At 42.3% G+C, this 24,651-nt stretch overlaps 3 protein-coding genes across 8 annotated transcripts; 2 read left to right on the forward strand and 1 right to left on the reverse strand.

Annotated features, from left to right (window-relative positions):
* Positions 1 to 11,109: 11,109 nt before the first annotated feature.
* LOC120666620 (uncharacterized protein At4g06598-like) lies at positions 11,110 to 15,111 on the forward strand. Its single transcript, XM_039946503.1, has 5 exons — positions 11,110 to 11,294; positions 11,747 to 12,424; positions 13,215 to 13,290; positions 13,378 to 13,504; positions 14,275 to 15,111. The coding sequence occupies exons 2-5, from the start codon at positions 11,763 to 11,765 to the stop codon at positions 14,478 to 14,480; spliced, it is 1,071 nt and encodes a 356-aa protein (XP_039802437.1). The 5' UTR covers positions 11,110 to 11,294; positions 11,747 to 11,762; the 3' UTR covers positions 14,481 to 15,111.
* A 324-nt stretch (positions 15,112 to 15,435) lies between these two features.
* Positions 15,436 to 18,063, reverse strand: LOC120666623 (DNA-directed RNA polymerases I and III subunit RPAC2-like). Of its 2 annotated transcripts, none has more exons than XM_039946505.1 (5): positions 17,956 to 18,063; positions 17,538 to 17,696; positions 17,337 to 17,449; positions 16,145 to 16,221; positions 15,436 to 15,819 (listed from the first exon to the last, which is right to left on the reverse strand). In XM_039946505.1, exons 1-5 carry the CDS (start codon positions 18,025 to 18,027, stop codon positions 15,671 to 15,673), a joined length of 570 nt encoding a protein of 189 aa, XP_039802439.1. In that variant the 5' UTR covers positions 18,028 to 18,063; the 3' UTR covers positions 15,436 to 15,670. The 2 variants fall into 2 exon arrangements, with proteins under 2 accessions (XP_039802439.1, XP_039802440.1); XM_039946506.1 differs by having other exon boundaries at positions 17,546 to 17,696; positions 17,956 to 18,020.
* On the forward strand, positions 17,954 to 23,693 carry LOC120666621 (tRNA pseudouridine synthase A-like). 5 transcript variants are annotated; one of them, XR_005671803.1, is made up of 11 exons: positions 17,954 to 18,325; positions 19,050 to 19,106; positions 19,793 to 19,870; positions 20,075 to 20,128; positions 20,603 to 20,685; positions 20,902 to 21,001; positions 21,080 to 21,142; positions 21,643 to 21,921; positions 22,479 to 22,539; positions 22,634 to 22,800; positions 22,855 to 23,283. XR_005671803.1 is itself a non-coding variant. In XM_039946504.1 (10 exons), exons 1-10 carry the CDS (start codon positions 18,026 to 18,028, stop codon positions 22,732 to 22,734), a joined length of 1,176 nt encoding a protein of 391 aa, XP_039802438.1. In that variant the 5' UTR covers positions 17,954 to 18,025; the 3' UTR covers positions 22,735 to 23,283. The 5 variants fall into 5 exon arrangements, 1 of the variants encoding a protein (XP_039802438.1); XR_005671802.1 differs by having other exon boundaries at positions 22,866 to 23,283; XR_005671804.1 differs by having other exon boundaries at positions 22,909 to 23,283.
* Positions 23,694 to 24,651: the final 958 nt, after the last annotated feature.

A 24,651-nucleotide genomic window follows, 5' to 3' on the forward strand; every position in this document is an offset into this window, starting at 1 on the left:
GCTTCTCATTGTTTGCTTGAGCCTTCTTCTCAAACTTGTTTGGGCAACCCGAAGCTAGGTGGCCCAATGTTGCACAACTATGGCATTTGATGTGAGCAACTTCCTTCATCTTTTCTTGAATCTTGTTCTTGCTCATCATCTTGGCATCTTGGATATGCATTTGATGCCTTGCTCTTTTTCCACCCCTTCTCGTTCTCTTCTTCTTCATCTTCAAGTCATCAACTTGATTTTCATGGTTGATCTTGACTTGATCTTGGGTGCCTTCTCTTGCTCAACTTGTGGCTTTGGTTGAGGTTCTTGTTGCTTCACCAATTGCTTGGTTGGGCACATTGAGGTGAGGTGACCCCAAGTTCGGCACTTGAAGCATTTGACATGTTTAAGCTTCTCTTCTTCCTTCTTCAACTTGAGCTTTTCTTTGTTGGGGCAACCATTTGCAAGATGTCCCATCTCATGGCATTAAAAGCACATGAAATGAGATAGATTTATTTCTTCTTGTTTCTTCATCTTCTTATTATATTTATTCTTGCCCCATTTCTTGCATTTGACTTTGCTCTTGTTGGAACCAATGCCACTCATGTCACCGAAGCTTCTTTGATTTTTGATTATGCTTTCAAGGGTGACTTTAATTTTGTCCACCTCTCTATCTTGTTGCTCAAATACTTCACTTTATTTTTAAATTCATTGTTCTCCTTCAAGAGTTTAGTCTCACAAGACATAGAAGTAGAACAAGCATCTAATTGTGAAGAACATGGCATAGATAATAAATCATCACATGAGGTGGATACATGCTTCTTGTCTACATTACAAGGGTTAGCAACATTTTGCAATTGATCTTTTGACCCATGTGATGAGCTCTCACTAGTTTTAATTCCTTTACTAGAAAGCATGTTAGTGAGTAAAACATGGTCTAGTACCAAATTCTCATGAGCAACACTAAGATCCTCATGAGTCAATTTTAGCTCCTCATGTGAACAACTTATAACATAAAGTAGATGATTTTGTTGTTCACATGTGTCTTTGAGAAAAGAGTTTTCTTTTTCCAATTTGATTGTTTTGGCTAACACATTCTCAAATAATTTGTTCATGCTAGCATATCTACTCAAGAGCTCATCATATGAATTAAAATCAATCACATTGCAATTTGATATCTTTGTGTCACCTTGTGACATGAAGTAATGTGGTGATAAAGATGAGCTTGAGGTAGCAATATCATCCATGCATGAACCAACTTGATCATCAAGTGTGCTTGGAGTAGAATCATCACTTGCACCACTTGAATTAACATCATCAATCATGTCAAGTGAGCTTATTGTAGATTGATCATCATCATCATCATCACTTGACCATGAGGTGGAACAATCTTCCACAACCACCATGTCGTGGATGTGCTCACCATCCTCATGCACTTCCTCCTTGGCCTTAAAATTATCATCATCATCGGAGGCCGCCCCATATTTCTCATTGAGATAACTCCAAATCTCGTGGGCGGTTTTCATATCCATGATCTCACCAAGTATGCAATCATGCAAAGATCTAAATAATATATTAGTAGCTTGAATGTCTAGATCTAGACATTTCTCTTGTGTTTGAGTTAGATTTCCTTCATCCAACACATGAGAAAAACCTACATCCACCATCCACCACATTTGAGGGCAAATAAACTTAAAATTACATATCATCCAATTTTTCCACTGTGCAAAGTGTGTGCCATAAAAAATGTGTGGACACTCAACATCTAGCCCATAAGTCGCCATCCTCTCGGGTCGGTAAGGACCACAAATGAGAGACCTCGGCTCTGATACCACTTGAAGGGTTGAGATGGCGGACTAGAGGCGGGGTGAATAGTCCTTTCTAAACCTAATTGCGCCGGCTAAACGAAACTTATGCGGAATTGAAACTATTCGCTTAGTCAAGACTTCACACCTCTAACTATGACTCTAAGGCACCTCCAAAAAGATCCTACACAAAGCAAATAGAGTGCCAAACTAGCAAGAGCTCTCCTAACAATTTTAATGCCAAGCCACACAAGCCTAAGCACTAGTACTTCACAAACCGGGGAGCTCCTACACAATTCTAATGAGCAAAAGCACAAAACCAAACCTAAGCTCACTAGATGCTCAAAGACAAGGATACATAATCCAAACCCAAGAGCTCAACTTGCTTAGCTACACAATCTAAGCAAGAGTAACTAATTAAGCTACACAAGCTAACTAGTTACACTAGGATCTCTACTTCTAGCTACACAAGCAAGAAGATGATTAGCAAGCTACACAAGCTAACTAATCACTAGAGAGCAACAACACAAGCACAAGGTATATACGAATGTAAATACAAGGCTTGTGATTTGGAGAATGCAAACCACCGAGAAGAGATGAACACGTTGACACAATAATTTTTTTATCCCGAGGTTCACTTGGTTGCCACCAAGCTAATCCCCGTTGAGACAAGCTCTATGGTTGCCGCCAATCCACTTGCTAGTGGTGACTCTCAAGTCACATTCTCCCACGTGGAGTGCTCACACCGAGCTCTAGCACATGATCCGGCCGGACCACTTGTTGCTCTTCACGTCTCGCTCAACTAGAGTTGCTCTTCGCGGCTCCTGCAGGGTGAGCACAATACCCCTCACAATCTCTTCTCCGGAGCACCGCACAATCTTCTTGCGGGCTTCAATGGAGCCTCTTGCCACTAAGCCGTCTAGGAGGTGGCAACCTCCAAGAGTAACAAGCACACCGGCTTGCAACACGATCACCTAGTGCCACTCGATGCAATCTCTCAAAGCAATCGCACTAGAATCGCTCTCTCACTCGATCGGATGATTACTATCAAGTTAGAGTGAGTAGAGGGCTCTCAAGCACTCTCACACAAGGACACCAAGTCCCCAAGGTGCTCAGGAACCTCAAATGGCCGGCCACACCTTCTATTTATAGAGGGAGACCCCAAACTAGCCGTTACCTCAAATCCCCATCGAAACAGAGCACTCGCGGACTGTCCGCCTCACAAAAACCAGACTATCCGCCATTCAAACCCAATGGTTGGATCTATATTGATTATGTGTCAGAGTCGACCGTTAGAGCCCTTCGCGGACAGTCCGCGCCCTATTGGCGGACCGTCTGCCGTTCAGACACTCCGAACACTCAGAGAGACAGCGTCTCTGGACAAACTTAAAGTTTGAGGGGCGGACCGTTCGCACCCCTTGGGCGGACCGTCCGCCCTTCGCATCGTGCAACCCACCAGAAGCGAAAACGTCTCTGGTTATTTTCTCAACTAACCGGCGGACCGTCCTCTCCCCAGGGGCGGACCGTCCGCCCTTCACTCTTAAATCCCACCAGAGACCCAACACGTCTCTGGTCAATTTGTTAAGTGACCTGCGTACCGTCCGCGCCCCTGGGCCGGACCGTCCGCAGTCCAACCTTTCAGCTCAAGCCAGAGAAACAACCTCTCTGGACGATTTCTTTAAAACACCTGCGGACTGTCTGGACCCCAGGGGCGGACCGTCCGCAATACAACCTTCAAGCCCAAACAGAGCTGCAACCTCTCTGGACAAAATTAAATTATACTAGCAGACCGTCCGCACAACAGGGCCGGACCGTCCGCCCGTTATTTCTTTTTCCCACAAGTTGATCAACATCAACTCCAACACTTTCTCCTTTGCAAATGTGCCAACACCACCACGTGAACAACACCACGTGCATGTGTGTTAGCATTTCACAATCATTTTCAAAGGATTTTCACTTGATCTCACCACGCCACTCAATCCTAGCAACATCGCAATGATCGCTCAAGTGGCACTAGATGACCGATATGCAAACAAGTTTGGCCCTCTTGATAGTACGGCCATCTATCCTAAATCCGGTCATGTACTTCTCTACACAATCTTTGACCGGTGAAATGAAATGTCCTACAAATCATACTTTTACCTTGCGCATTCCATTTCATCTCCATTCATCAACTCCATCCTACAAGTGTCGATGCAACCAATGCACCAACACAATCATGAATGATATGATCCACTCCATATCATCACATGACCTCTTTGGTCCATCGATCTTGACCTTGCCCGCTCTTTACCGTTGCCTCGATCCATCGGCGCCAAGTCTTGCCCAAGCTTCACCGCCACGCGGTCCATCGCTTCAAAACCTTGACTTGCCCTTCTCCATTGCAACTGGTCCATCAAGCCAAGCCTTGTCTTGATCTTCACCACCTTGGTCACATGACTCCATGTCATGACTCATATGCAATGAGTTCCTCCATCACACTATATGAGCATAGCTTCAACACTTAGCCATTTCTCCTCCATGGCATATGTTGCTCATACTAGTGTCTTTGTGTGGACTAATCACCTGTGTATCTCAACATGAATACTTATTAGTCCACCTAAGTTGTCACTCAATTACCAAAACCAAACAAGGGCCTTTCAAGCTTGCATCCCCTCCTAGAGCTAAAAGGTAAACAAAGCTACACAAGCCCTGCTGCATCAATAATTATTTCCATTCTAATAATGTGTTATTGAATTACAGGAATCTTTGCCTTGCTCTCCAACTTGTGTTTAGTCCAGAACCATCAGATGTGCTAGATGTTGGACCACCGGCAGCTAGGAAGTTCACCCCCAAGAAGAAGCATCTGGCAACCAAGATAAAGAAGACCCCACCGAAAAAGAAACCAGCAAGGGGGAAAAATGAGACCAATTGTTGATTTGGCACCTTTTGTCTTTTGGTTGGCATGAACTCTAGTTATGTTGGTACTGTTTGTGGCATGAACCATTGTGATGTTGGTACTGTATGTGGCATGAACAATATTTATGTTGGTACTATTGTCATGTTTGTGGCCTGAACAATATTGTAATGTTGATGGTCTGCTCAATTGGTCTTGGCCTCAAATATTTCTGTTCAATTCTGTTAAGTTGAGTTCATTTAAGTTTAGTTCAGTATGTACATCACCTATTTCTGTCATGCTCACATCTTGGCAAAGAACAATATCATTTCATTAAGGTCAGTACATTACACCTCACTTCATCATAGCATACATGATCACACATCAAACTAGAACGCACACAAACAACATGTTCATCTTCCAGATCCGTGACTCCATCTTCTTCTCCAGTTCATTCTTAATCCTATCTCCATTAGGACTATGCACTGAACGTTCTTCCTGCTCCACAGCCTGTTCCCAGTTTGACGAGCCAACAACGATGATGCCATCATCCTTCAACTGCTGGAAGTATCCCTTCTCGAACTTATAGTAGCCACACAACTTTGGATACTGAAAAATCAAAGAAGGCTTAGAACCCTAACTGTTCATTCAAGCCGAAGAACATGCTCAAAGGCTAGAAACCTACCCTTATTTTGGGAGACTTGAAGAACAGGCGACCATGGTTCGCTCCTTCCTTCTTCGTCCGCCCCTCAACCACCCGAGTCAAGCCGCACTCCGGGCATGGGATCAGCGGGAAGCCGCTTAGCTCACCTACTGGATCTGCCATGTCGGGCGCAATGCGGCCGCTCCTGGCACCTTGAAGCCTGAATCTTCCCTAGCATCTCTAACCGATTCGGCGTAGTCCGACATGGTGGCGTGCTGGCAGCGGTGGCGGCATCGGCGGTGTGGGAGCAGAGCGGGGGGGGGGGGGGGGATGAAAGCATCTAGGCCCCTTATTCGAGTTTAGGTAATTAATGACAATGGTTTGTGGATTAACGATTTCATTTGAGATAATGAGCAGTAGATTGATCCACGGATGAAAGGGATTTGATTGTGATCGTATGACATTTTGGAGATGATGTGCAAAGCTCGGGCTCAAGGCAAAGGTATCAAATAGGGCTTTTGCATTTTACCGGTCACAAGGCGATTAGTGGATGAAAAGTGATCGGATTTGTTGGATAGATAGCCATACTATCAAGAGGGGTCGTGTACTCGTGCTTGACGGGTCTTTAGTGCCATTTTGCTCAAAATGTCTAGATGCATGCATAAGGGCTAACGACATTTTGAAAAATCTGAAAAATGGGACAAGTTTGAGTGCTGACTGTCTAAGTGCGGACAGTCCGCCCCTAGGGCGCGGACGGTCCGCCACTCACTTTGGTTTTGTACCAGAGAGACTGTTGCCTCTGGTGTGGGCTGAAAAATGAAGGGCGGACGGTCCTCCCAAGGGGCGCGGACGGTCCGCCCCTCTAACTCAAATTGTATCAGAGACATGTGTCGTCTCTGGTGGAAAAGAAAGTTCAACGGCGGACGGTCCGCCCCTGGGGTGCGGACGGTCCGCTGGTCATTTAGAGATTTGTACCAGAGAAGTTGCATCTCTGGTTAGGCTTGATGGTTGAACGGCGGACGGTCCGCCTCTGGGGCGCGAACGGTCTGCCGGTCATTTTCAAATTGTACTAGAGACGATTTTTGTCTCTGGTGGTGTGGAACTTTGAACCGCGGATGGTCCGCCCCTAGGGCGCGGACGGTCCGCCAGGGCTCCAACGGCTAGTTCTGACACACAATCATTGCACTGACTCACTGGTTTATAACGGCGGACAGTCCGGTTTTTGAACCGTAGATGGTCCAAATTTTCGCAGAAAAGAGTGTAACGGCTAGTTTTTGAGGGAATGTCTATATATACCCAATGCCCGGCCATTGGGAGGCTCTCTTGGCCATTTGGATCACTTTCTTGACACATTAGAGCTGAGCCATCCCTCTCTCACACACACTTGCTTAGAGACTGCATTTTTGAGAGTGTGAGAGCATCCTAGTGCATTGCATCAAGAGTTTGAGCTTTGTGGCACTAGGGAGACTTCAAGCAAGCGTCATCGACTTGTTACTCTTGGGAGTTGCCGCTCCCTAGACGGCTTGAAGAAGTGAATTTCGTGGAGCTCCTCCAAGGAGATTGTTGAGGAGCCCCGATTTTGGTTGTGAGAGGTCTTGTGCTCACCTCACCGGAGTGGTGAAGAGAAACTCTAGTGGAATCGAGGTGTGGAGCGGTTCCTTGATTCAAGCCGGCTCAAGATCAAGAGAGTTCTTGATAGTGGAGCGGTTGATTCTTGGAATCCACCTCAACGTGGATTAGTGGTGACCGGCAAGTCATCGACACCACGGGATAAACTCTTGTGTCAAGCTCGGTTATTTCTCTTGCTCATTTCAATTCTTGCATTTATTTTGAGTAATTTACTTTACTAGAGCTAGAATTGTATCTTGTCACCCTAGGTTGTAAACCCAAACTAGAGATAGTAGTACATGACATAGTGCTTTCTTTTGTTACTAATTAAATTTCTCTAGTGTTGGTGTTTTTAGTTTTAAACCGCCTATTCATCCCCCTCTAGTCGGTGTTCTTGATCCTACAGAGGAGTGCGTCGCGGGGAGCAGAGCAGAGGGAGGGGGAGAAGAGTGTGGGCGGGCCGGGTTTGGGCGCGCGGGCCGGCCATTTAGGGTACGGGGGAGGCAACGACCCGCACTGATGATGTGGATCCCTGCTGGAGAGACGAGTTGGCGTCCACGCAAGCAAAAGTGGTAAAAGATTATGGATTTTCTCTCTCTTCTGCTCTTTCTGTAATTTCAATTTTAAGAGTGTCATCTGAGGAGGTGACAACCGGTATAATGATAAAAAGTTAAATACCCCCAACCAGACGAGTCCACACTCTGCCTACCTCAGTACCTCTTGCTTTGTCTTTGTGACATTGCTAAAAATTTTGGGTGTAAAGTACTATAGCATTTTTGTTTGTATTTAGTAATTATTATCCCGTCATGAGTTAACTAGGCTTAAAAAATTCGTCTCGCAAATTATAATCAAACTGTGTAATTAGATATTTTATTTAGTTATATTTAATACTTCATATATGCGTTCAAAAATTTGATGCGATGGAAAATCTTGTAAAGTTTTGAAATTTTGAATGCATCCAAACAACCTGATTTCTCCACTACATACGCAGCTGCGGTGAAGTAGTATAACTATTCACAGGTTTCCTTTCTTCTTCCGAACACGTTCAAAAAATCACATGTTGAGATGCTGAGTATCTGGGCAGACAACTTATAGAATATAAAGGCAGTCATCTTAAGCAAAAATTAGGCTTTTTTCCTTTCTAGGTTAAGTAGGAGTATTGTTACGTCATTTTGTACGTACAAGGTTGTGATCTATTATCTTATTATTTGGACAACAAACGAAGTCTCCACATTCGCTCTCAAGACCTAGAAATTCTCACGTTAATCGAAGAAAAAATAAAAAAATAAAAATTACCCACCACTACCATTATGATAAAAATTAGCCTAAAATACCCGTGCCTAATTAAAATCACCCACCAATATCATTATAAAAAATTAAATATAAAATACCATTTAGCTATGTATCTGTTTCATACATATACTATTAATAAAAACTAAAGCTAACAATAATCAATAAAAATAACATGAAAATAAGAATAATTATATGCATAATATTATTAAATCTCAACAAATCAAATTGTTATTATAGGTAGATCATGTTTGAATTTTTTTAACCAACAATAAGACATAATTTACGATAATGAACATGGTGATGTATGGTAAAAAATAATATAATCTTTAAATAAGGATATAATGACATACAAGTTTTTGAATTTTCAATACTAGCCGCACAAATGCGCGGGCTATACGATTAATTATATACTCCTGGCATCCATTTTTGATAGCTATATTTCAAAACTTCAAATGTTCAAATATGATAGCTATATTTGCTATTGGCATGGGTTGTGGCAATAAATAACAATATAAATGAGGAGTTTCTAGTTAAAATATTGGAGGACCAACAAAAAGTCTATGTTGCATTTATGAGATGGATAAGCACGTTTGGTGCCATTGGTTATTGTACCATATAGAAATATATCTTTCATACTTAGATGGAGGGAGTATGAGAAAGTAAAACCTAAAACAATTCAGAGTACTATAACATACAAATATAATTATATGTCAGTGCGAGAACACTTTCTTAGTCTAACTGACGCCAGGTGGATAAATTCTGACGCAAGTGACACACTAACGGCGTGACATCAGACTCTGCTGAGGAATTCAAACTGCCGTGGCTTTGTAACCGGCAAACTTTTGAAAACTCGCGCATAGAATAACACGTTCTTGGCTTGTCTGGATTTTATCGTCCGGTTGGGCTCAGGCCTGCAAAACAGAAAGGGTTAACAGGCCCGACAATAACTTGGGCCTGCTGGTGATTAGGGGCTAGGTAGTTTTATCCCCATGGAGCAGTATGAACAGGCCATTATTTTTTTTTTAAAAAAAGAGACAATACCTTCCTGTTCAGATGCAGAGAGGTTATACAGTTGAAGAGGAGGCCAAAATATAAACTACCCGTCAAATGGTCCGCTGACGACATTATATTAACGCCGGAGGATGAACAATGACATCAGCAGTTAGTTCCGTTGAGCTTGGCAGACTCAAATCATCAAATGTGAGCTATTAAATCAAAAGTGATGTATTAATAAAGCATTTTTTTGGTCAAAAGCAACGAAATAACCCTTCACAAGTTCAAACCAAGGGAATAGGTATGTTAATATTCTCGGATTGAATGTCATGTTTTACCTGAAAGTTAACCATGATGATTGGATAAAATGGTGACTGATAATCGAAACAAAATTATCTGGTTAAGTTAAAAAGTCCTTAAAAAATCCTGAAACCAATTGTTCCTAAAAAATAGAAGGTTCGTCAGCTATATGTACTGCCTTCATCGATTACATGACACATACAGTTAATATCGAATATATTTTTATGATCACAGCACCAACTTTCGATTATAACATTATATATTAGCAGAGTAGCGCTTAACAGAAGATTGCCCTGTAAGAAAGCGAAATAACCGTTAGATTTTCAAATGGACGGAGAAGATAAATGTTAAACCTGAAGTCTACTTCTCCCATCCTGCCATATGTAAAGCAGGAAAGGACATCCTCACATCCCAAGTCCCAACAATCGTGTCTCTTCCATGATCCATCCATCCTATGACTTCCAGCCTCATGCACAACTGACAACAATAAATCCAAAGAACAAATGCACAGCATAACAGAAAAAACACAGCAAAAATAATAAGAAGAAAACAAGAGAAGATGCAGCACACGTGCAGGTACCCAGTGGGGCGGCGACGCGCAGCTGGATCTCGCTGTCCTTGTGTTGGCGCGCCGCTGTTTCCTTTTCGTTTCCGGCTGGCCATCAGGCCACCCCCTTCATTCGGAACGAGATCCGCTGCAGTTGAGTGCCCTATAGTGGTGTCCCTGACATGTGGACCCTACACATGCAGGCCTACTTGTCAGTGGCCCAACTGCAGGCTGCCGAACTGCAGCGGATCCCTTTCCCCTTCATTCATACCTCGCCGTGCCTGCCCCTCCACCACTCGCCGCTGCAGCAGGCAGACAGGCCGACATGGCCGCTCCGACCAGCACTCCAACAGCCTCCTCGCACATGCATCTCATCTGCATATGCGTCCCGGCCGGATCATAAAAATATCTCTTTTTTTTTTCTGAGCTAGCGATGCGTATTTCCTCAGGCGGCTCTCATAAATCTGATCTGACGCTGACATGCATTTCGAGTCTAGTTTCCTCAAAGTCAGAGCGAGTCCGTCTGAACATTCTATTGGAAAAAAGTTCAGACGGATTTGCATTCAAAGCAAGAGAAAGAGTGTTTCAATTTTCTGAGGCGCAGGATTGTTGCTCGACTAATCCAACTGCCATTTTCCGTAGGGATTTCAGAGCTTACAATTTGACCGGCCACCAACAGACGAAACGATCATTTCTCGACCATTTCACATTTGCAGATCTACCACTACTACTTTGGTTTGATGTTGTGTATTTATCTCACATTTCTTAGCTCATCTTGCTTCTTTTCAAAAAAAAAAAACTCATCTTGCTAGTGGATAAAACTATAGTCTATTCCAACCAAAAGTTGTGCACCATGTGATGCATGTTCGAACATGCAATTGTACTGTGCATCTAGAGTTTTTAACCTTCACCCAGTCAGCACGAGTATCCAAAGCATTTTATTACCGGCCGCATTTACCCTCTCGTCGGGCGTTGCAAGCAACGGCCAGGATCGCTCGATCTGGGCACGTCCCTGCGATCCCAGCCGTTGAAACCCTGGATTTTTCTGGCGTTATAAATAGCACCCGTTCTTATTTGACTTTTCTCTTCCGGTCCTCCATCTCGCCATTTATCCGCTGCCCCCTCTCCTCTCCTCTCCTCGTGCTCGCCACGCCAATCCCTCCCAAGATTAGGAGGGACAGCAGCCCGAGATTCGGATTTAGGATTTGGATTCTGGTGCAGGAATCGAAGGCGCCACGCGCTGGAGTCCCGGCCGAATTGGTACGCTTGTTTTGTCCCCTATTTTTTTTGCTGGTCAATTTGTTGTTACAAGTTCTTGTACGGATTTGCCCCAGTCTTGATCCGGTCCAATTCGCGCAATTCCACTGGATTCCCTTTTCTCAACCCATTTTTTGTGCCAATTTCGTTGAAATATATATATATATTCTGGATTTGTCTGCTCACCGCCGTTGATTTTTCTCGTTTCCATTTCTCGGAAATCTTGGCGTTTCTCAATGCTTCGTCCCCCGTAGACATGGCGTCTCCTTGATGCGAATTCTCCGTAAATTTTCGAAGTTTTGTGGAGCATGCGGTGATTCCTAGACGAGATCTGTGCCCGGAGCCGCAGGAATCCCGCATGAATTTCATCTTTTCGGCGATGTGGTTGAAGTGCTAAGATTTCTCAAATCTTTATATGTTTCTCACCATTTCTTGTCCACAATTTCTCCGTGCAGCTTGGGTGAGAACGCCATGATGGCGAACGGGAGGCTCCAAAAGCAGGCGTTGCTGCCGCCGCGGAGCCCATTCCCTGCAGCGGCGGCTGCGGCGCCGCACGCCGAGCTCGGCCCGATCGCGCGGCCGCGGGACGCGCACCACCGCCACGGCCACCAGCGCACGTCGTCTGAGAGCTTCCTCGCCGACGAGCAGCCGTCGTGGCTCGACGACCTGCTGGACGAGCCCGAGACGCCGGCGCGGGCGCATGGCCGGCCCGGCCACCGCAGGTCGTCCAGTGACTCGTTCGCGCTCTTCGAAGGCGGCGGCGGCGCCGCGGCGGGCATACACGACAATGTGCTCGATGGCATGAGGGGAGGAGGCGGAGGACAGTTGGCTTCTTGGGCTGGCGCGCCCGAGTTCTTCCCGGAGCCCACCTCGTTTGGGCGACCTCAGGGCAGGCCGTGGGAGTCAAGGCAGATGTACCGGCAGGGTGGTGGCATGCCGATTCCAGGGAGAGAGAAGAATGGAGGGCGCCATGGTCCGTCCAGCTCATTTGGTGATCTTGAGCATGGTCATGTGCCCAATGGGGTGGACAGGAAAGGCCATGGTGATGCAGCTCATGACCAGAGGATTGGAGCAGAGAGGAAGGAGGGCCTGAGGCACTCGCAGTCGGAGGCGGACACCAAGCGAGCCAAACAGTGAGTTGGTTTGATTTTATCGTTGCACTTGCTTTAAAGAATTATGTTCAGTTTGTAGAATTTTGTTCATCAAGTATATTAGTGCTAAACTGCTAATGAGTGTGATTGAAGAATGCTGATGGCATGCTTCTTTCTACTAATTGCAAACACCATAGTGAAGCCTGCATTCTAATTTGTTATGTTCTTTGAGCCTGATAGGTCGGAGCATGGTTTTACTATATGTTGCATATTAGATTGATTTCTCTATGATGTGTCAGTGTTTAACTTTTAAATGTTATTGAATAGGATAGGACAAATGCTTTTCTGATGAATGTCTTGTCTATATATTTGTTATCTGGATAGACATTTTATTGGTGCATTTCCTGCGGCAAGTCCACATGACTACAACTTGGAGTGGGCTGAACAGAGTGGAATTTCCCTAAATTGGTACCGACTAGATAATCTCAGAGCAAAATAATTATTTTACATTAGAGATGTCTTGTCCTAACAGATTCTGTATAAAGTTCTCTATCTCCATTAAGATGTTGAAGGCTTTAATCAGATGGATTGTACATGTGGCATACATCTGTCAATGTTGGACGTCTTTAAATTTAGAAGTCCTCGAACACAATATAGGTGCACATCTTCATGTACATTGGACCTCCCTTTGTTGCCAATATATACAAACTTGAATTATGCCTCCATCAAAAGGAGATGCATGCTCCATGTCAAGTGTTCATGATGATTGATGCTGATAGACCTTGAATGAACTGTACCTATTTAATTTCATTATTTTTCATGTCAATTGCAGACAATATGCTCAGAGATCTCGTGTCCGGAAGCTCCAGTATATTGCAGAGCTTGAGAGAAGAGTTCAGTCCTTGCAGGTAACCGTTTTTGAAGCAAAACATATCCATTATTTCTTGTACAATTTAGGAAACATCACCTAAAATATTTAATTTTATACTTTGCAGACAGAGGGGATAGAAGTTACTGCTGAAATGGATTTTCTTGGTCAGCAAAATATCATGTTAGACCTGGAAAATAAAGCCTTGAAGCAACGGCTTGAGAGTCTATCTCAAGAGCATCTTATTAAACGCTGTAAGTATTCCTCTTTCCCCCCATATGTGAGTACCTTGTACCTCGGTGTTTCTTTTGGCTACTTGTTTTCTTGGTTGTAACTTTTGTATGATATCTTATTTTCGTTGAGTAGCAATCCGGTTTCATATCCCTGAGTTTGGTGAATATCATTTTAAAATATTTGTTTGAACAGGTTCTATTTGTTAATAATACCATTTTAATTATTTTTTAGGTTGATGTTGACCTATAGATATTAGATGAACCTGTGAAATCATGCTTTTTTAGTAAACTAAGTGCTTACAATTATGCATACAGTTGGCTAGTTCCAATAATGTTCTAGTTCAAGTTAAGAAATGGAGAGGGATATGTATTCGTCATTTTCTTGCTCATGTTATAGGATGTCGATCTTCTTTAATTTCCTGAAATTATGATGAAATACACAGGGGGTCTATTCAAATTATATAGGTGTTAACTACCAATTTTTTTTACCAGATTAAATTGTCCTATGTGGCCATTTCTAAAAAAAATTATCCTATGTATCATATCAAAGGTTCAACATCTCGTGCTGTTGCTGTGCAAAACAATTAACAGGCAGTGACCGTAGGCAAAACATTGCTGTATTGATTTTTACACAGTATTACCGCAATGATGAAGTAATGAGATGATCTGAATGATTTCCTCTTTAAGTTATACGGGATAGCTGCATAGATGCACTTCACAAAGCATTAAGAAATTGTTCTATTGGAAACAGTTAACTAAGTTATATGTGTATTTCTTCTCCAATGCTGCAGATCAGCAAGAGATGTTTGAGCGGGAAATTGGTCGGCTTAGATCATTGTTCCAGCAACAGCAGCAGCAGCAGCATGTACCACAGCAGCAGGCTCCTACTCACAGCCGCAGTAACAGCAGAGACCTTGATTCACAATTCGCAAACCTGTCTCTGAAACACAGCGATCCCAATTCTGGGCGTGATGCTGTCTCTGGCCTTCGCATTTAAGATTATTTTTTCCAGCTTGGTTCTCTGAGCTTCACATCTTGCTTCCCTTGTTACACCACTCTTTGTGGCTGTTGCATCAAGAGAGGAGCAGCAACAGTGAACCTGGAATCACATCCCATGGTGAATAAAGCTGGAAAGGTTAATAACTGTGGATCCAATATTAGTTCTTTCAGAGTGCGCACCTGATGGTCATCCTTAGCTCCTGTCCATTGTTGACGCTTGACCAGTCGGAGGTGTTTAGGGTCTATACGCAGATTGATGCCTTTCATGGATCCTTTGTATAAGTTTGAAGTTAGAACACTAAGGTTCTAATTCATTCCTTTTTTTAGTTGATTCTGTTCTTGAGTTTAGGCACCATGTGGTGCTTGTATTAGTTAGCTTGGCATATGAATGGAATGTGAGCTGGTCATCTTTTGGTTAATGCCACATCCTAGAGCTGTTGTGCCAGCATGTTCAATAAGCTAGTGAGGTCAAAGCGTTGTAATTCAGTTCCAATTCATTTGTGATATGCAGAACAAGATACTGGATGCTCAGGTTCTCGCATTTATTTGAGTGGTAAATGGTGTACGTGTTCTTGCATCTTGATAACAAAGTACAGTAATTCATGCAAGAAGTTAATTTAACTTCCAAATTTCTGCGTGTGCTTTACATGTGTTGGTTTCAACAATTCGTTGCAAGTCCTTTGAGACTGATTGAGTATGTCCGATCATCATCTATCTAATGTGGTGTTAATAATGCTGTGTACTCATCTATGCGTTCACAATTGCTACGATTTTTCATGGCTTATTATGTCTATTCTTTCTGGTTCGATCATTTGCAATGTTGTACATGCAAAAATTAAGCTGAAGATACTTCTTGTGAAAGAAAATATATTTTCTACACATTTGTTGCCACATGTGATTCTGATATGGCACAAATAGAATGCCTAAAACTTCCAATTAGCTGTACTCAGAACTGCACAAATAGAAATTATGGTCATTGCATTTGATTAATTTTTTCTCCAAACAAGATCGAGTGCCATATATTGGCAAAGAAATCTGAAGTCACACTGTCAAGAACCCTAATGCCAATGACATTTCACACTTTGGGTTTAAGGACTACATCCCATATAACTAGAGTAGTTTATAATTCAGTTGCACATTAAACATCTGTGCATTTCTGCTACCTGGCTAACAATCATCTAGAACCTTCTACTTTTTGTTCAAATCAATGTCCATGGCGTCTGCTGGTTTGTTCCCCCGGAAATCAGCCACTGCAGTGTCAAACGTCCCCCTTATATGCTGGCACATTACCATCAGGTCCTGCAACGAATCTTTCAGAACATCCTTGGCTGGATCTCCTGCGAACATATCCATCAACATACACATCAGGAGAGGATCAATTATTTTAGCTCAGGGCAACTACTATTTGTATTGTAGAAGCAGGAACCAGATAACCTCTTGACATTTAGTGTCGGTTATTACTACTGACCAGATGGCAGATACCACAAAAACGTGTATATTTTTTACAGAATAGAATTTCTGTATTATTTTGATAGTAATGAAGCAAAAGGCATGTTATTTCAAATTCTTAAACTTTAGGCAAGAAATGTTAGAAAGGAAATCTGTAACATAGACTTCAGCTCAATGTGGATTAATTACTATGAAAAGGGAATTTGGGAGTACCTGTAGTCTGAAGCCTTATGTTAACTTTGTTTTCAGAAGGATGAGGGATGCTGTATCCACAAAATGCCACCCTTGGGCTGTAACATAGCAGAAATATATTTAATGAGAAATGCTCCTATAACCTTATACACTGCATATACAGAATGCAAACACTTGAGAAGTTTGGCCCAAAAGCATATAAGTTGATAAAAATACAGTTGATCACGGAAATTATAATTTCATCATCTGAACCAGTCCAATATATAGTTCACATGATCTGACCCATAATTCTTAATGGTTGGACAAATACAACCAACATTTCTTAGGAGTTCCAGATATTGTCATCAAATCAACAGAAAACTGAATTGTTGCATTCTAACTGTAAGACATTATCCGACCCCCCAAAAAAAAACTGTAAGACATTATCAGCTAACATCTTTAACCAACAGAATGCACTAAATTATGAAAACACACACATTTCCATAAGCAATAAGATATTCGCCTTGGTAGTCATCTCAAAACAACATCATTGCATGCTAAAGATGACCAATGATTTCTTCTGCTGACAACAATCAAAGCATGGTCAAACAACCTTAAACATTGGTCCAAAGCATGGTCAAACAACCTTAAACAAAAATGCCATCTTCTCTGCATATTCTCCATAAATAAATTAAATAGACCCACAGGAGTGCAGACATCTATCCTCACAATAACTGAACGAGGTTTAACAATAGAAGAACTAATGTCAAATGTACATTTCAATTTGATTCCAGGCTTGTAATGCTTGTTCTGGCTCTAGATGTAGTGATTTCAATCCACATTAAGCCAACATAAAGATCTGTAAAGAAAACAGGCAATTTCTCCAGTTGCGTTAACAGAAAAATGAGGGGTCTGAATAGTTTTGGTTTTCCTCACTGCATTTCATCCCCATAGTTGCAACCATAATCCAAACCCCAATCGCTCTAGTTTAGCAACTTACCAACCAGATTGCAATGCATGAAACTTAAAACCCCAGTGTCACTGTCCCCAATTCATCATCATAAGACCAATTCAACATCATTTTCCACTGCGTTCTCTAATAATCGAGACCAGAATGTGTGGAAGTGCACTATAAAGCTAGTGGACGAGTGCCAATTGGCACATGTACCATCAAATGTAAGAAATAAAACTCCTAATGGGAACACGTAAGGGGAGAGGAGAAACTGTAACTCACTCCTGGTTGAGAACGAATCTGACGGAGTTGGCGAGGGTGTGGTCCTCCTCCATGATGGAGAACGTCGATGCACTCGAATCCTCCAGCGACCCGTGCTCCATGGTTGCTCTTGCCTTCAAGAAAAATGCTCTTTTTCAACATATTCTCCACCAAGAGAATGAATCGGACTCCGAAACAAACCAAGAGAGAAGGCCTTCTCACGGTTCTACCTGGTGCTGAAGCAGAGAGGGGACGAGGCGAAGGCGCTGCCGGCGCGGGCGGAGCCGTAGGCGAGTTCGGCGGCGGGAGGCGGCGTCGCTGTGAGGTGTCCTCGAAAGAGGAGGAAGGGGAGCGGTTGCCTCCGTATTTATGCGAAGAACCCTCGAGTACAACATTAGTAACTTTTTATTAGAAAACTCGTCAAATGTTTTTTATCAAATTAATTGTTACTACAAACATAGACAGAGACATTAAGAATTATTTTTGTTTTTTGGAAAAATATCAAATTCAAGCAAAGTAGGACTGTAGGAGAATAAATTTCAATATCGTAACATGTTTTGCAACATCTTTTTACAAAATGTTGGATTTCTGAAATTTACTTAATCCTAGTCGATTTTACCCTTTGCCCCCCTCAAATTACCTTTTGACTCGCAGACCCCTCCCAAAACCCTTGCCTCCTCTCCCACCCATGCCGCAAGCCCGCAATCGCCATGAGCACCAGCAACCCCGCCGCCGCCGTCTCAACCAAGCGCCCCTGTGATCCCTCCCACGCCGACCCCACGCCACCGGCCAAGCTCCAGCGATCCTCAGACCCGCCGGACCCCGCGCCGGCCGGGAACCCAGACGGTGCCACCGACGGCGGCGAGGCGACGGGAGTGGATAGCGAGGCGATGGCCGGTACACGGAACCCTCGGGCGCAGCGGTACCTGGTTGCGGTGGAGTACGTCGGCACCCGCTTCTCCGGCTCCCAGCAGCAGCCCAACCAGCGGACCGTAGTCGGCGTTCTCGAGGTGAGGCCCTTGCTTCTAGAATGAGATGTGAGATCAGAGTGATAACCGAAGATGGTACTGTAGTGCAAATGCAATTCCGGAATTACTGTTGTTGAAATGCCGAGGCCCGAGCGCCCTTGGAGATTCCCCTGAGGTTGATAGGATAACATTGCAGGGACGAAGGTCAACTTCTGGTCTGAAATTACTTGCTAATAGGATGTGCAGTAGCCGCCTTGTTTGGATAACACTGGAGGAATTGGGTCAAATGGACATGCCAAAAACCAATATTTGGGTTTGGCTCGAAGGGAAGGAAATTTCATTCTATGCCACCTTCCACAATCTCCAGGGCACTAGAGAGCCCTGTGTGTTATCTATAGAACTCATTTCAGAGATATGTTAGGATCAGTGCTCCTGTTTTTCTTTTGTCTTCCCATGTCCTATCCTATGTACATTGGCCTACAAACCAGTAAGTCTTCTCTAATCTCTATAAGCTCTAACATGGTACTATAGTGGAGATACTAGTGCCTAATGTTGCCACTACCAATCTATTAACATTGTAGCAACAAGTCTTCTCTATGTTCCTTAATATCATCATCTCCAAAATATTTAATCATACTTACTTTCAGAACCACTGCCTCTTCCTCATCTACTTCAGTATTTCTATAGCGTTTGTTTAGCAATAGGAGCTCAAGAGTGGATGTTAGATGTAGTTAACAGTTTATTCTTTTCCCTTCTATTATTTCAGGAGGCATTTCACAAATTCATTGGGCAGCCGGTTTCGATATTCTGTTCTAGCCGAACGGTATGAGAACTTGCTTTAATACAATTTTTTAAAAAGTGTCTTCTAGTTCAGCATGTGTCTTTATCGCATGTGTTTCTGAACTGTTTGAATACACATTTTTTTTGTGACTGCAATAGATTTAGCAGTCTTTTATAGCACTGTTGATTTTTTTTCTTTTTTCTTTTTTGCTTTGAACTCATGATTCTTTATTACTATATCTGTTCTGAGATATCCTAAATGCTTGTTTTACTCCTAGAATGTATACTGCAAGCACAAATATTACAATAAAATGATACTAGTAGATATGGCACCAGATTTGCTTTTGCATCATTGTATTTTAAAAATCTTTGCTCACATATAAATGTTCAAAGGTGTACACTGGAGACCATGCTGGTGTCAAAATAACAAGGAAAAGAGAAAGAGAGGCGGTACTTTTCATACTAGATGTCAACCATGATCATACCTTTAATTAATTACATCTTGCTTGGGATTCTATATGAGGCTTTATATATCAATTCCTTAGTGCCATATCTACATTACTGCTCACATTGAGTTTATTAGATTGTGGCTATAGTACTATGATCTGATTAGCATATGTTATTCAATGATTAGTGGCGTATAGTTTTCTGCGTTACTTTCTTCTTGTACTGGTTATATACTTCGCTGGATATATATTTTTATGTGTTGGATAACGTTTGTTTTTTCAGGATGCAGGTGTTCATGCTTTATCAAATGTTTGCCATGTCGATGTGGAGCGGATAAGTAAAAGGAAGCCTGGTGAAGTGGTCTGTACGCAAAATTTATTACATCCACTGTCCCTAGATATAAGGCGCGCACACATATTAAGTGCTGTGATGTCAGATTACGACCTTAATTTTTACCATAAACCTCACAGAAATGTGCTTTATCATCTAAATAGGAAAATGTTTTCAAGAACAGCAGCACCTTTTTTAACCTCTACCTGCTGACAAGCCCTTCCATATCTGCAGTTAACACCTCATGAGCCTGGAGTTGTAAAACGTGCTGTGAACCACTTTCTACAGGTAGGTTTCGGACTAAATGAAGTTGTAGTTCTATTTACTCATGGAAAACATCAGGTGAATTTTACTGTCCACAACACACATTTTTCATAATACGTTTGATTCTGACATCAAAATTATTATAACACTGTAGGCGATATCATCATTTTCGAAATTTCTTTTGTTGATTTGGTATTACTCTAGTAGAAGCTGGGTTGTAAAATTACATCTTTTTTTTTTCAAGGGAAGTTAATCGCACCATTTTGGTTGCACATGATATATTGACATTATGCATTACCTTCAATGTTCATCACACTGAAATTTTATTTTCATTTGGTTGAATGGTCTGTGTTACTTAGGAATAAACATAAATTTGTTTACGTTTTCTTGACAAAAAAGGTTTGCTGGTTTAATTTATTTTACTAGGCTTTTATATTCATTAATAACTGGTCTCCTGCTATTGATATTCATCTTTGGTCAACTTTTTTGTCGTTGCAGAGGAATGAAGGTGACATAATGGTGACTGATGTTCGCTGTGTTGCACCAGATTTTCATGCTAGATACAAAGCTCTAGAGCGCACGTATGTATCAGAGTATACAATACAATCTGAGCATGCTTAAAATTAATCTTGTTCTGTACCCATTCGAGTCTTATGTCCAGTATTTAGAAAGGGTTGCCACTATAAAGGTGGTTACATGCTATGTACTAAAACATAAGAGCTAAGCTAGCTTATAGGTGACTCGCCTTCTTAAATTGTGAAAATGCTTACAGCACTGTTTTGCTCATTTTTGTGAAGATATCATTACCGTTTGCTTTCTGGACCTGAGTCAACATCAGTATTTGAGAAAAGCTCTGCTTGGCACATATCTGAGGATTTGGATATTCAGGCAATGAAGGTGAAGCCTGTTCCCATATTTTATTTGTTTGTTGATGTAAAATTCTGCTGATGGTTTACTGATGGTGGCCTTGTTCAGAAAGCATGCAGCATACTTGTTGGGCATCATGATTTCAGTTCCTTTCGGGCAGCTGGATGTCAGGTGATAATATCCTTCTTAACTATTGTGAGCACATTGTGTTATCTTTCTAAATTGCATGGAGTTAGAAGTCTGTGTTAGGCGCAGGCATGTTGTATGTGTTAGGTTTGGACCTAGGACTTAGGAGACACCCTACAGTAGGTACATTTCACCTTTCCACAGCAACCACATTGATAAACCATATGGACCTTTAAGAATGCAAAGTTGCAAACTACACTTTTATTAAAATTTCCTTTACAAATAAAGTTGCTTTTAATTACATAATTTGTCTTTGCCTTTTTGTTTTTGCTACTCATGTATAGGACAAACAAAGTTTAAAAAAAGCAATAGGCTCTAGGCAGCCTATGGGGTAGTGGCTAGGTGCAACTGGCAGTTAGGCAGGCTAGGTGGTGGCTTTTTAATGAGTGTAAAAGAATAAAAAATCTTACTTTCTCAAACGTTGTCTTAGGTTAAAACACTGTGTTTGCATGTTATTGATCCTTTGTTAGCAATACTGCTTGCAGGCAAACTCACCAATGAGAACTCTGGATGAACTTACTGTTACAGAAGTATTCCCTTTCATGTATTTTCCTTCAAGCATAGAACGATCAGAGATGGAATCATCAGATGGGTCTCTTGTTTATTCGAGGACACCAGCCTTGGAATCATCTGGGAAAGAATCCGATGGTTCCTGTTCTAGCAGTGGGAAATCAGAAACTGAGAACAGAAAAGAATTTGGGTCAAGATTAAGGCACCGTTGCTTTGTTGTTACTGCAAGGGCACGATCTTTTCTTTACCATCAGGTCAATTTGCTTTCCTTGAAGTTCAGCCATTTGTTAGTTACTCTTCCCATGTTTGTTCTTTGATTTTTGGCATTCATTAAGAACAAATCTTGTATGATTAGTACCACTTGTATTGGATGATGAGTTATTTGCATTTGGTAGTAAAGGTGCAACGTTGGGTTGATTTTCCTCCTTCAGCACTGCTGAGATGTGTTGTGTTCGATGCCGATACTGAAGTTACTAAATATCTGTCTATTAGATAATGGGTCAATTGTCAATTGTAATGTAATCTCTCTTTTACTTCTAGTAACTGGGAAATCATCAGGTTGTGTCTCAAGGTTACCATGCATGTCTCCCTCAATAGCTGATAACATAGTATTTGTATTTGAGGACCATCGAGCATTGATGAATATATTAATATCACTTGTACCATTGACACTGGCAGCTCGCACCCTTAGTCATGGTTACTATGTTGTTACTTGATTATCAGTCTAACAGCGGGACTGAAATCTGCACACCGTGTCATTTGTTATTATTTTGCTATTTAGTTTAGTTTTCTGATGTCATATCCAATGCAGGTAAGGTTGATGGTCGGTCTTCTAAAATCTGTTGGGACGGGCGATCTAACAACTGCAGATGGTCTGGTCTAATGTTCTTCAACTTTCACAATGTACCTTTTTTGCTTTTGTGATTCATGCATGGTGCATTTAAGTGAATATTACCTTTGATGCAGTTGAGAGAATTTTGAATGCAAAGACAGTGACAGCTGCACCTCCTATGGCACCTGCTTGTGGTCTGTACCTTGCTAACGTGAAATACGACCTGAGTGTTTGAAGATAAATTTATCACATGGCTTCTGTTGCTGTGCCTCCAAGTTTTGTCAGCTTTTGGCTATCAAAGGTATGCCTGAATCCATATCTTTCATGAGTAGTACACATGGATGACTCTTCCAAGCCTCCGTGTAGGGCAAATAAGCAACCCAAATATGGCCTCTAATATAAGCTTTAGCCTGATGAAGGAGGATTGTTTACTTGATACACTATGCTGGGGACCTGCGGGGTATTGTCCAGTCTGATGAGGAATTATATGCATCTACTCACCAAAGCTGTTTTTATTGTCTGATTTTTTTTGCATTGAAGTTTGCATGTCCATCGCAAACGTAGACTAGTTTTCTCTGCGAACTAAATAGCTTGCTTCATTTTAAGTTAATTAAGTTCAAATATCCTGTCTTTCAAGTTCAGTTTGTTTCACTTGTTTACTTTGGGGTGACACTGTAATGTTGGACTGATAATCGGAAATTTATCGCCTGGTTTCCTCCTTACTATCTGGTTGATATATAAGTAGCCAAAATATGCGCTACTACTAGTGGAGGCTTAAAAATTACCGTGTGTTGAGCATGCATAAAAATTTATACATTTTATTCCTCTCTCCAGGATGAGGCTCTTGAATCGTCATGAATTGAAAAACAACATACAAAAAGGACCTGCTTTATTCTCGCAGTTTTTGCTATGTATGCAGATGATCGGGTGTTTACATTTTGTGTACATGCTTTAGAAGGTTAAAGTGTTCCATACATCTGGGCATTTAGCCAGTAACAGGTCCCGATAATTCCTAGTTCTGAATTCTGATGCACTGTTTGTAAAATTGGAGATGATGGTAGTGGTAGTTGCCACAGCTGACCTTATGGATTGTGCCTTGCAGTTGCAACAGTGTGATCTACCTTTCTTTCTTTATTCAGTTCCTTATTCTGATGCATTCCCCAAATATAACCAGCACAATGCATTCGTTGTTTATCGATAGCATGTACCTTTTTCTTTATTCAGTTCCTTATTCTGATGTATTCCCCAGACATAACCAGCACAATGCATTCGTCTTTTATCTATTGCACCCTTCATTTCTGACTGTGCGGCGCCCCTTGGTGGCTTGGTCCTATGTAATGTGCAAACAAAGAGGACTCTTGTCAATACTTAAAGAAGTTTGCCCAGAAAAGAGAGCACACTGGCAGGCCCCAGGGAGGCTTGTCAAGGCAGCCATGAGGCGCCGAGCCCGTGCTTTGGGGAAAGGCATGTCATGGCGTGAGTCTACCAGGTTGCTTTCCGCCATTTTCTCCCCGAGCTCGATCGTTCTTTGCTTTCGGGGGAGACAAGGCACGGTGCAAGCATGTCAGGTTCCTTTCCGTATCATCAGGAGATTGCGATCTGTGTAGCTGCCACGTCGGCTCATAGCCCTACACAAAGCCTACACGCGTTACTCGGCGACTGTGAATTTTGCGTCGGTGACCTGCATTGGTTGGCCAGGCCGAGCTGCTACTTGGACGGCTCGACATGACTTCTTAATGCCCCTAGCTACCCTGTATTTAAGTTGCTGCAACTGCAGTTTTACAAGTAAATTCAGAGATGCATAATCGTGCATAAAACCATGACTCATGCATGAGTCATCTGTCTGCATATATAAAGTCAGTATGAAGACATTGCCTGTTCTGGAGAGAAAAGGGAATTAAAGCCCATAAAGCATGAGAGCTGAGAAAGAGGCTCGAGGGAGGAAGAGCCCTAGTTAGTTGACAGGTGGTGCTTCTTGAGAAAGAAACGAGGAGGACAAAGTGCAGCAGTGGTTGAGTGGGCTAATAATTTGCTAGATGCAATGCAATGCATTATTGTGTCCTAAGGCGTATCGTTGATCAACGATTCATGATACCACACTCACTAATTTAGAGATGGATGCATTGTGGACCCCATCATGGGTGAGATGGAG

Source organism: Panicum virgatum, chromosome 3N, assembly GCF_016808335.1.
Source record: "Panicum virgatum strain AP13 chromosome 3N, P.virgatum_v5, whole genome shotgun sequence".
NCBI classification, from domain to species: Eukaryota; Viridiplantae; Streptophyta; class Magnoliopsida; order Poales; family Poaceae; genus Panicum; species Panicum virgatum.